Source organism: Pseudopodoces humilis, chromosome 5, assembly GCF_049639895.1.
Source record: "Pseudopodoces humilis isolate 2021_Gansu_Grassland_sample_001 chromosome 5, ASM4963989v1, whole genome shotgun sequence".
NCBI classification, from domain to species: Eukaryota; Metazoa; Chordata; class Aves; order Passeriformes; family Paridae; genus Pseudopodoces; species Pseudopodoces humilis.
Window position 1 is genome coordinate 71741648 of NC_142204.1, and position 12798 is coordinate 71754445.

The window sequence follows — 12798 nt, forward strand, 5'->3', positions numbered from 1 at the left end:
GGGCTGTTATTTGGACCTGTTACTCTCCAACCTGAGTAGGCCTCATCCCATTTTTAGGATAATTTCTCCCATTTTTCTGAGGGATAATTTGTCCCATTTTTCTGAGAGATGAGGCAGGAAAAGAGGGATAGACCAAGTGTCTCCAAGGATTGAAATGAATATTCCAGGAAAAAGCAGGAATTTTCAGGAAAAAGCAGGAATATTTTGTGGGTGGGAATGATATTCAGAGCTGTTACTCTCCAAGCCTTGCAGGCCTCATCCCATTTTTAGGATAATTTATCCCCTTTTTCTGAGGGATGAGGCAGGAAAACAGGAATGGAAAAAGTGTCTACAATGATTGAAATGAATATTCCAGGAAAAAGTGGGAATTTTGAGGAAAAAAATAGGAATTTTTTGCTCTCAGTGCTGTTATTTGGAGCTGTTACTCTCCAATCTGAGTAGGCCTCATCCCATTTTTGGGATAATTTCTCCCATTTTTAGGACAATTTATCCCGTTTTTCTGAGGGATGAGGCAGGGAAAGAGGGATGGAAAAAGTCTCTCCAAGGATTGAAATGAATATTCCAGGATAAAGCGGGAATTTTGAGGAAAAAAATAGGAATTTTTTTGCTCTCAGGGCTGTTATTTGGACCTGTTACTCTCCAACCTGAGTAGGCCTCATCCCATTTTTAGGATAATTTCTCCCATTTTTCTGAGGGATAATTTGTCCCATTTTTCTGAGAGATGAGGCAGGAAAAGAGGGATAGACCAAGTGTCTCCAAGGATTGAAATGAATATTCCAGGAAAAAGTGTGAATTTTGAGGAAAAAAATAGGAATTTTTTGCTCTCAGGGCTGTTATTTGGAGCTGTTACTCTCCAATCTGAGTAGGCCTCATCCCATTTTTGGGATAATTTCTCCCATTTTTAGGACAATTTATCCCGTTTTTCTGAGGGATGAGGCAGGGAAAGAGGGATGGAAAAAGTCTCTCCAAGGATTTAAATGAATATTCCAGGAAAAAGTAGGAATTTTGAGGAAAAAACAGGAATTTTTTGCTCTCAGGGATGCCGTTCTTCCCCAGCCTGTGCAGGCCTCATCCCATTTTGAGGATAATTTCTCACATTTTTAGGATAATTTATCCCATTTTTCTGAGGGATGAGGCAGGAAAAGAGGGATGGAAAAAGTCTCTCCAAGGATTTAAATGAATATTCCAGGATAAAGCGGGAATTTTGAGGAAAAAAATAGGAATTTTTTGCTCTCAGGGCTGTTATTTGGAGCTGTTACTCTCCAATCTGAGTAGGCCTCATCCCATTTTGAGGATAATTTCTCACATTTTTAGGATAATTTATCCCGTTTTTCTGAGGGATGAGGCAGGGAAAGAGGGATGGAAAAAGTCTCTCCAAGGATTGAAATGAATATTCCAGGAAAAAGTAGGAATTTTGAGGAAAAAACAGGAATTTTTTGCTCTCAGGGATGCCGTTCTTCCCCAGCCTGTGCAGGCCTCATCCCATTTTTGGGATAATTTCTCCCATTTTTAGGACAATTTCTCCCATTTTTCTGAGGGATGAGGCAGGAAAAGAGGGATGGAAAAAGTCTCTCCAAGGATTTAAATGAATATTCCAGGATAAAGCGGGACTTTTGAGTAAAAAACAGGAATTTTTTGCTCTCAGGGATGCCGTTCTTCCCCAGCCTGTGCAGGCCTCATCCCATTTTGAGGATAATTTCTCACATTTTTAGGATAATTTATCCCATTTTTCTGAGGGATGAGGCAGGAAAAGAGGGATGGAAAAAGTCTCTCCAAGGATTTAAATGAATATTCCAGGATAAAGCGGGAATTTTGAGTAAAAAACGGGAATTTTTTGCTCTCAGGGATGTTATTTGGAGCTGTTACTCTCCAAGCCTTGCAGGCCTCATCCCATTTTTGGGATAATTTCTCCCATTTTTAGGATAATTTCTCCAATTTTTGCAATTTTTTTTCTCCCATGCTGGAATTTTAACAGCTTTGTAGCCTGATTTGGGAATTTTAAGAGGTTTGGAGCCTGATTTTGGGAATTTTAGGCTGATATTTCAAGTTTTCCATCCTTTTTCCACCCAAATTCCAGTTCAAGGAGGGGTTGAAGTGCTCAGGACTGAAAATCTTCTGCAGTTTGGAAGAAATTGAATTTATAAATAGAATAAATCTGTTACTAATATTATTATTATTGTTTTGTTGTTGTTTTGTTATTCTTATTGCTTTTATTTTATTTAAATTTTATTTATACTTATTTATTTCTATTTTATTTCATTAATTTCAGTTTATTTCATTTATTTTATTTCATTTCATTTCATTCTATTTTATTTTATTTCATTAATTTCAGATTAATTTATTTAATTTCATTTGATTTAATTTTATCCAATTTTATTTCATTTAATTCTATTTCATTTCACTTCATTCTATTTTATTTCATTTTATTTTATTTCATTTCCTTTCATTTAATTTTCAATTTATTAAATTTATTTACTTTCATTTTATTCTATTTTATTTCATTTTATTTCATTAATTTCAGTTTATTTAACTTGTTTAATTTAATTTTATTTAATTTTATTCTATTTTATTTAATATTATATAATTTAATTTAATTTCATTTAATTTCATCAATTTCAATTTATTTAATTTAATTTAATTTCATTTCATTAATTTCAGTTTAATTCATTTATTTAATTCTATTTTATTCCATTTTATTCAATTTTCTTCCATCTTATTTTATTATTTTTTATTTAATTTAATTTAATTTTATTTCATTAATTTCAGTTTAATTCATTTATTTAATTCTATTTTATTCCATATTATTCCATTTTATTCTATTGTATTTAATTTTATTCTATTTCATTCTATTTAATTTCATTTTATTTCATTAATTTCAGTTTAATTCATTTATTTAATTCTATTTTATTCAGTTTTATTCTGTTTTATTCCATTTTATTCTATTTAATTTCATTTTATTCTATTTAATTTCATTTTATTCTATTTAATTTCATTTATTTAATTACACTTTATTCCATTCCATTTAATTTTATTTCATTTTATTTCATTCTATTCCATTTTATTCCATTTTATTTCACTTTATTCTATTTAATTTCATTTTATTTCATTCCATTCTATTTTATTCCATTTTATCCTATTTAATTTCATTTATTTAATTACACTTTATTCCATTTCATTTTATTCAATTTCAATTAATTTTATTCTATTTTATTCCAGTTAATTTCATTTTTAATCCCATTTTTCTGTTTCAGGGTTTGCAGCGTTTCGGGCTGGGCAGAATTTTGGACATTTGGAAGCTGAGCCAACCCCCAGAGCTCAGGAAAAACGGTGAGGGAAGAGAATTAATCTCAATTAATTAAAATCTAACTAATGGCAATGAAGTAAAATTTAATTGATTTTAACGATTTTAAATTTAATTGATTTTCATGAATTTAAATCTAATTCATTTCAATGGATTTATTTAATTTTCATTTCATTCATAAAATTTATTTCATTTCCATTAATTTAAATTTAACTAATTTCACTGAATTAAAGTGCAATTAATTTCAATGAAGTAAAATCTAATTGATTTTAATTAAAACATAAATAATTTTAATGGTTTAAAATGTAAATAATTTCAGTGACTTAAAATCTGATTGATTTCAATGAAGTAAAATTTAATTAATTTAAATGATTAAATTATTTTAAATTAAATTAATTTTAATTAAATTAATTAAATTAAAATAAAATTTAAATTAAAATACAATAATTAAATTTAATTAAATTAATTTTAATTAAATTATTTTTTAAAAATAAATTAATTTTAATTAATTAAAATCCAGCTGTTTTCAATGACTTTCAATTTGATTAATTTCACTGAATTAAAATCTAGTTAATTTCAATGTACTAAAATCTAATTAATTTCAATGAATTAAAATCTAATTGATTTTAATGAAGTAAAATTTAATTCATATCAAAGACTTAAATTAATTTCAATGACTTAAAATTTATTTATTTTCAATAAATTAAACTCTAATTAATTGCAATGACTTTAATTTCAATTAATAAAAATCTAATTAATGAAAATCAAATTCTTTTCAATCTAATGAAGTAAAATGTAATACATTTCAACTAATTAAAAAAAATCTAAATTATTTTATTTAAATTAATTTAAATTTAATTAATTTCACTGAATTAAAATCTAATTAATTGCAATGACTTAAACTTTAATTAATTTCATTGAATAAAATGTAATTAATTCCACTGAATTAAAATTTAATTTCAGTGAAGTAAAATCTAATTAATTTTAACGAATTCAATGAATTTCAATGCATTAAAATCGAATCAATTTCAACAATTAAAATCTACTTCATTCCAATAAATTGTAATTAATTAATTCCAGTTAATTAAAATTTAATTAATGAAAATCAAATTAATTTCAATCTAATGAAGTAAAACGTAATTAATTTTAACAATTTAAATGAATTTCAATGCATTAAAATCGAATTAATACCAATAAATTTAAAATCTAATTAATAACAATAAGTTGAAATTAATTCATTGCAATTCATTAAAATCTAATTAATTAAAATCAAATTCATTTCAGTCTAATGAAGTAAAATGTAATGCATTTCAATTAATTAAAAAAATCTAAATTATTTTATTTAAATTAATTTAAATTTAATCAATTTCACTGAATTAAAATGTAATTAATTGCAACAACTTAAAACTTAATTAATTTCATTGAAGCAAAATGCAATCAATTCCACTGAATTAAAATTCAATTTCAATGAAGTAAAATCCAATTAATTTTAACGAATTCAATGAATTTCAACGCTTTAAAATCGAATTAATTCCAATCAATTAAAATCTACTTAATTCTGAGAAATTAAAACTAATTAATTCCAATTAATTACCATGGAATTAATTAATCAAAGCACTAATTACCCCTGGTCCCTGCAGCCAACCTGGAGATAGAGGATCCGTTCATCCGGCGCTGGGAAGCGTCGGGCGGGTTCCCGGCACTGCGGGAATTCGCCGCCTGCGTTCAGGACCGCGACCTGGAAGGGAAAATTTCCATCGTGGAAAAATACCGGGAACGGATCCCGGAGCTGCTGAGGAGGATCAAAGCCAGCCACGTTTCCCAGGAATCCCTGGCAGGTGAATCCGGGGAAAATCCCGGATCGTGTCACGGTCCGGGGTCAAAGGATCCGGGAGGGTGGAGTTGGGTTTATTTAGGGAGAAAGGAGGTGGGATTTGGGATTTGGGATTTGGGATTTGGGATTTGGGATTGGGAATTGTCTGCTGTGGAGAGCTGGGAATGTTCTGGAATGCAGGGAGAGCTTCCAGCACATTCCAGGAGATAAAGGGGAGCCAGGAGAGCTGGAATTTGGGAAAGGCCTGGAGGGGCAGGAGCCAGGGAATGGCTCCAGATTGGAAAAGGGGAGATTGGGGTGGGATTTAGGAAGGAATTCTCAGAGCAGCTTTGGCTGCCCCTGGACCCCGGGAATGGCCAAGGAAGGGTTGGAGCAGCCTGGGATGGTGGGATTGGAATGGGATGGGATTGAAGGTCCCTGGATCCCATCCCAAAGCATTCCAGGATTCTGGGATTTGGGAGGCTCCGAATCCATCCCGAGGGATTTTTCTGGGAAATGGGGATGGGAAAGAGAGGGAAAGGGAAGGGAGAGCCTTGGTGGCTTCCTGAGATTGCAAGGGAAGGCCCTGGGTCCATCAATTCCTTGGAGAGGAGATGGATCCAATGTCAGGCTCTGGAGCCAGGCTGGGAGAGCTGGGAATGTTCTCCTGGAGAAGGGAAGGATCCAGGGAGAGCTTCCAGCACATTCCAGGGCCTGGAGGAGCTCCGGGAGAGCTGGAATTTGGGAAAGGCCTGGAGGGACAGGACACAGGGAATGGCTCCAGATTGGAAAAGGGGAGATTGGGATGGGATTCTGGGAATTCCCAGAGAAGTTGTGGCTGTCCCAAATCCCAGGAATGTCCAAGTCCAGGCTGGACAGGGCTTGGAGCAGCCTGGGATGTGGAATCCCTGCCCATTTGGGATTCCTGTTGGAATTTGAGGAGACAAAATTCCTCAAACCGTGAGCATTCCCATTTGGGAATGTGGCTGGAATCTCCCTCAGTACAAAATTCCCTTCATCCACCCGGATTCCCCAGAGAGGAGCTTTGCTCCTGATGGGAATTCGGGAGAAGGGGAATGGATCCGGAAACAGAACCACGAAATTCCAGGATTGCTGCCAAGACCAATCCCTTTTTCCTTTGTTTTTCCCAGATTATCTCCTCGGGACCGTGCACCAAGCCAAGGGCCAGGAATTCGACAGTGTTTGGGTCGCGGATGATTTTGTGCAAATCTCGTCCATGGCTTTCCTGAGGAGAGCGAACGACGCTCTGGGTGAGGAAGAGCGGGAAAAGGGAACGTGGGGAGTGGCTGGAGAGTGGGAATGGGGCTGGGAAAGGGCTGGAGAATTCCTGAGGGAGATGGGAAGGGGCTGGAGAATTCCTGAGGGAGCTGGGAAGGGGCTGGAGAATTCCTGAGGGAGCTGGAGAATTCCTGAGGGAGATGGGAAGGGGCTGGAGAATTCCTGAGGGAGCTGGAGAATTCCTGAGGGAGATGGGAAGGGGCTGGAGAATTCCTGAGGGAGATGGGAAGGGGCTGGAGAATTCCTGAGGGAGCTGGGAAAGGGCTGGAGAATTCCTGAGGGAGATGGGAAGGAGCTGGAGAATTCCTGAGGGAGCTGGGAAGGGGCTGGAGAATTCCTGAGGGAGATGGGAAGGGGCTGGAGAATTCCTGAGGGAGCTGGGAAGGGGCTGGAGAATTCCTGAGGGAGCTGGGAAGGGGCTGGAGAATTCCTGAGGGAGCTGGGAAGGGGCTGGAGAATTCCTGAGGGAGCTGGAGAATTCCTGAGGGATCTGGGAAGGGGCTGGAGAATTCCTGAGGGAGCTGGGAAGGGGCTGGAGAATTCCTGAGGGAGCTGGGAAGGGGCTGGAGAATTCCTGAGGGAGCTGGAGAATTCCTGAGGGATCTGGGAAGGGTCTGGAGAATTCCTGAGGGAGCTGGAGAATTCCTGAGGGAGCTGGGAAGGGGCTGGAGAATTCCTGAGGGAGATGGGAAGGGGCTGGAGAATTCCTGAGGGAGCTGGGAAGGGGCTGGAGAATTCCTGAGGGAGATGGGAAGGGGCTGGAGAACTCCTGAGGGAGCTGGGAAGGGGCTGGAGAATTCCTGAGGGAGATGGGAAGGGGCTCAGCCCGGAGAAAAGGGGGATCAGGGGAATTTCTGGCTCTGCACAACTCCCTGCCAGGAGGGGACAGCCGGGGGGGATTTGGGATCTTATCCCAGGAAACAGGGACAGGAGGAGAGGGAACGGCCTCAGGATGGGCCAGGGAATGTTTGGGTTGGGTTGGGTTGGATTTCAGGGAAAATTCCCGAATGGAAAAGGTTGTGAAGTGTTGGAATGAGCTGCCCAGGGCAGGGGGGAGTCGCCTTCCCTGGAGGAATTCCAGAGCCCTGTGGATGTGGCCCCTGGGGACAGGGAAGGGCTGGGAATGGTTGGATTCCATCTCTTGGAGAACTTTCCCAAACAAAAGAATTCCATGATTCCCTGATTCCATCATGTCCAAACAGAATAAGGAAAACTCAAGTTCTTATTTTATTTTTTATTTATTTTATTTCCTTTTATTTTATTTTATTTTTATTTCCTTTTATTTTATTTTATTTTTATTTCCTTTTATTTTATTTTATTTTTATTTCCTTTTATTTCATTTTATTTCATTTCTTGTATTTTATTTTATTTCCTTTTATTTTATTTTATTTTATTTTATTTTATTTTATTTTATTTTATTTTATTTTATTTATTTATTTTATTTTTATTTCCTTTTATTTTATTTTATTTCTTTTTTATTTTTTCCTTATATATTATTTTATTTTATTTCCTTTTATTTCTTTTCTTTTCTTTTTATTTCCTTTTACTTTCCTTTATTTCATTTTATTTTATTTTATTATTTTATTTTATATTTTATTTTATTTCCTTTTCTTTTATTTCATTTCATTCTATTTTATTTTATTTTATTTTATTTTATTTTATTTTATTTTATTTTATTTTTCAACCCCCCCAATGATTTTTCCCATTAAAACAACTTCTCCCTCCTCCTTCACCTGCACACCTTTTCCAGCCCTAAGGATTCTCCCATTCCATAAATATTCCTGCCCAGGGAGGTTTGGAGTTGCCATCCCTGGAGGAATCCGAGGAATTCCTGGATGTGGCACTCAGGGGATCAGGCACAGCTTGGCCTTGGTGATCCTGGAATTCTTTCCCAACCTCAATAATTTGGGAATTCTCTGCTCATAGCCCCATGAGAATTCCCAGCACATCCCAGGAATCCCCAGGAAAAGAGGGAACAGCCTCAGCCTTGCCTAGGGGAGGTTGGGATTGGATTTTTGGGATAATTTTTCCATGGAAAGGAGACTCCAGCCATCCCAAATCCCTCCAGGCTTCATTTTCCTCCTTCTCCCGCCAGGAGTGGGAATTTCCCTGGGCTCCTCCCGGCTTTCCACGGAAACAGAACCTGAAAGAAAATTGGGATCACATTCCCACCCAAAACACCAGAGATTTATCCCAGATGGAACCCTGGGATTGTTGGGGTGGGAAGGAAGCTCCGAGCTCATTCCAGGGGCGCTGAAGCCTTGGAAGGAGCACAGAGCTCCCAAAATCCATGGATTTCTCCCTCCCTCGCAGGCCAGATCCCTGAGGACGAGTGGAACCTGCTCTACGTGGCCGTGACGAGAGCCAGGAAATGCCTGCTGATGTCCAAATCCCTGGAAAGCCTTTTAAGCCTGGCCAGAGTAAGCGGAACCAACCTTCTTTCCTTCCTTTCCTTCCTTTCCTTCCTTTCCTTCCTTTCCTTCCTTTCCTTCCTTTCCTTCCTTTCCTTCCTTTCCTTCCTTTCCTTCCTTTCCTTCCTTTCCTTCCTTTCCTTCCTTTCCTTCCTTTCCTTCCTTTCCTTCCTTCCCTCCCCTCCCTCCCCTCCCCTCCCTCCCTCCCTCCCTCCTCTCATCTAAAAAAGTCACGGATCAACCTTCATCTCCTTCGGAGTGGTGATATTCCCATTTTTCCGTGTTTCCCAGGAACATTTCCTCCGGGTGGAGCTGCTGAGTGAGGCTCCCCCATCTCCCATCCCTTGTTGTGTGTTGGGATGTACAAAATCCCTGGAATTCCGCTCCGGGCTGGTGGTGAAGAAGCTCCCGTTGAGTCGCGTACGTCACTTCCCTGGGATTTGGGATTTGGGAGCCTTCCCGAGCCATTCCAGTCCTGTTCTGAGCAGGGATCTCAGCTCCCCATCCCTTTCCTTGTGCTCACAACCAGGGCTGAATTCCAAGGGAAATTCCAGCTCGTGTTGCGCTTCCCGTGGATCCTGAACATCCTGAGGTGCTCGGATGCATCCAAGTCTGGATTCACTCCTGGAATCCACGGAATATCCGTGTGGGATCGGCACAGCGCCCTGGCCCCAGTGACAATCCCAACTTTTGGGGCTGGGTTTGGGATGGATCCCACCTGGATCCTTGTCCAGAGGGTGCTGGAAAGGCCGAGTTCTGTAGGGAACACGAGGTCAATCCGTGGAGCTCCACGTCCAGGACAAGAGGGAACAACCTCAGGCTGTGCCATGGGAGGTTTAGGCTGGACTTCGGGAAAATTCCTTAATGGAATTTTCCAAGCATGGGAATGGGCTGCCCAAGGCAGGGATGGAATTCCCATTCCTGAAGGGATTTCCGAGCCCAGTGGATGCGGCACTCGGGGACCTGGGTGGCCTTGGCACTGCTGGCAACGGTCGGACTCGATGTCCTTAAAGATCTTTTCCAGCCATTCCATGATTCCCTGTGGGAATTCCTTGCTTTGGGCACATCCTGGCTCTTTTCCCTGGATTGGGGCAGAGCTTGGAAGCCGAGGTTTTGTTCCTGCAGTTTCCTCTTCCCTGAAATCTCCTCCTTTCCTCCCGCAGAGCGACGGCAGCCGGGATCTGGGGGGATTCCTGTGCCAGGCTTGCACCCAGCAATTCTTTGGCTGCCTGGCTCCACTCGTCTCATTACCAACAATCCAGGAAAAGCCCATCCAGCCCTGACAGAGCCTCTGGCTTCCCAGAGCCGTCCTGGACCTGGGACAAATCCTCTTGGCACATCCCAGCTCCAAAATCAGACGTTGGAGATGGAAATCGGAACGTTGGAGCAGGATTTCAGCCAAATCCTCCAAATTCCAGGCGAATGTTGGAGCAGGATTTCAGCCCAGCTCCAAATTCCAGGTGAAAGTTGGAGCAGGATGTGCCCAGCTCCAAATTCCAGGTGAAAGTTGGAGCAGGATTCCTCTTGGCACATCCCAGCTCCAAAATCAGACATTGGAGATGGAAATCAGGATGTTGGAGCAGGATTTCAGTCAAATCCTCTGAATTCCAGGTGGAAATTGGAGCAGGATTTCAGCCAAATCCTCCAAATTCCAGGTGAAAGTTGGAGCAGGATTTCAGCCCAGCTCCAAATTCCAGACAAATGTTGGAGCGGGATGTTCCCAGCTCCAGAGGAATTTCCAGGCTCCCTGGGGATGATGTGATTTCCTCCAGCCCTGCCTCATCCTCCAGGAGCTGGGAAGTGGAATATCCAGAGGATATCCAGAGGATATTCCAGAGGATATTCCTGCACTTCAGGAATGGGATCCGACAGAACAAGGTTCATTTTGGAGCATTCCCTCTCTTTCCCCTGACACCAAACTTCCCAAATATCCCGTCATTCCCGGGATTCCCTCTGATCCAATGGAAAAAAGAGGAAGCACAATGCTGGAAAATATCCAAAGAAAATTTATTTACTGGAAATGAACTTTTCCTGTCCAGCCAGGGGAGGAAATCCTGAATCTCTCCCAGTGAATTCATCTTCCATCCTTGCAGCCAAGGGATTTCCCTGGATTCTTTCCCTCCTCCCTGCAGCCAACCAGGAGGGAAGAGATAAGGCAGGAGCAGAAAAATTCGGGGACAAACTGGAGAGGGATTTCCAATCCTCAAATTAAATTTATAGCCAAAAAAAAAACCCTTAACACTTCCATTGTGTCTCTTCCATGCCCTCAAATATCCTTTTATTTCCTGGGAATTCTCAGGTGGATCACGCTCTCCGTGCCTGGAGGCCACAATTCCAGAGTCTGTGCCATGGGAAACCAAAACTGGAAGTGGTTTTGGAATCCACCCTTGGCCACGGCCTGGAGCTGCTGCAGGAAGCTCGTGCATCCTGGTTTTTATTCCATGGGATGGATTGGATTCCATGGAGCCGCTTCCCTCCCTCTTCTTTCACTTTGGAAGCCGATTCCGGGAATGCGTTCCCAGCGTGGGCAGGAATTCTTCCAAACTCTTGGATCTGGATGGGAGCACAAAGCCTGGAGTGGCCGTTGGATCATCCCAGGGCTCCCTTCCGGCCTCTCCCGAGATTCCTGGTTCCTTCGGAAGAGGGATGTGCCCCGGATCGGAGGCACAAACAGGACAGGAGCAGCCAGGAAGATCCATGGAATTCCAGCCGGTGCATCCCAAGCTTTTTGAGAACTCCTCTGTGCCATCACTTCCGGAGGTTGGGAATGAACCCTTCGATTCCGCGGTGTCCGATGGGAATGCTGTGGGATTCATCCCAATCCAATCCTTCCTGAGACATCCAGTGAAAAATCTGAGTGTATTTTCCATATAAAATACATTTATTTCTACCTAAAAATAGAGAGCTGCCTTTTCCGGAATGTGAGGAAACAAGTGGATAAAAACCTGGATGACGGAACAAGTGCAAAAAACCTGGATAAGGGAACAAGTGCAAAAAACCTGGATAAGGGAACAAGTGCATAAAAACTGCTGATGGATAAAGGGAAACACAAAAAGGAAAATATTCCCTAAATTATTTGGTCCTCGATGGTGTCCGTGGAGATGCCCGCTCCAGCTTGGATTCCGGGTGGGGATCAGGATCTGGAGCCGGGATCGGCGCTGGAAGTGCTTCCCAAGGATCCCTGAGCTCTGTGTGAGGGTGGGATGTTCCCAACACCTTTGGCTCAGTGGCTGGAAGAGAACAGGAAAGGGATGAGGATATGTGGAAATGCTCAGCTGGGTCTTTCCATCCAATTCCTGGGATTTGGGACAGAGCTGGGAAAGGGATGGGATCCAGCTAATCCGAGTCTATCCATGGACAGGGGATGGGAATTACCTGGGGCAGGGCAGCTCAGCTTCATCCCAAATCCCATCCCAACATCCCAACCCTCTCCCTGCCCACCACCAGCATCCCCAGGGCCAATTCCCACAAATCCCAGCTCCCAGTGTAGGACATACCCCCACCTTCGGGATCATCCGTGGGAACCATCCGCGTTCAGCTGCGCATCCCTGGCTGCTCTCAGGGAAGCGGCCGGAATTCCATCCTCCGGCATCCCTCAGGATGGGAATGCTCTGAGTGTCCCCAGGCCGGGTGCTCAGCCTGTGGGGACGACGACGGGAGGCTCCACCTCCTCATTCCCGGCGGGATGAGCTTCCATGGGAATATCCATCTCCGTCACCGCGTAGCCCTGCCCAGTGCACCTGCGGAGGGAAGAGGAGCATTGGTGCCATTCCAAGGTTTTCCTTTGGAAAGCACAGAAGCCTTGGAAAACTCATCCTTACTTCCTCCTCCAGCAGCAGGCGGCCGCAATTCCGGTGGCCAGCAGCACCAGGAATCCTGCGGGATGGAGACACGGAGTGAGGAACATCTCCCAACCCACGGCCAAAGAATTCCACCAAAATAGCTCCGGAAGGAGCCAAACCCACTCCGGGCAC

The 12798-nt window shown here is 41.7% G+C and overlaps 1 protein-coding gene across 2 annotated transcripts in view; it reads left to right on the forward strand.

Moving 5' to 3' along the window:
* FBH1 (F-box DNA helicase 1) overlaps positions 1-12772 on the forward strand; it is a 38372-nt gene extending 25600 nt beyond the window's left edge. The window contains exons 16-22 of one of the 2 annotated variants that reach the window (XR_015772556.1): positions 3252-3327; positions 4942-5139; positions 6266-6385; positions 8727-8833; positions 9116-9244; positions 9354-9416; positions 9988-10110. Coding sequence is in view for 1 of the 2 variants with exons in the window: in XM_088055583.1 (XP_087911709.1) it covers positions 3252-3327; positions 4942-5139; positions 6266-6385; positions 8727-8833; positions 9116-9244; positions 9988-10107 (750 nt within the window). In the remaining variant the exon portion in view is untranslated. Of the gene's footprint in view, positions 1-3251; positions 3328-4941; positions 5140-6265; positions 6386-8726; positions 8834-9115; positions 9245-9353; positions 9417-9987 lie in introns of both variants that reach the window. The other variant, XM_088055583.1, reaches the window with a different exon arrangement.
* The last annotated feature ends 26 nt before the right edge of the window (positions 12773-12798 follow it).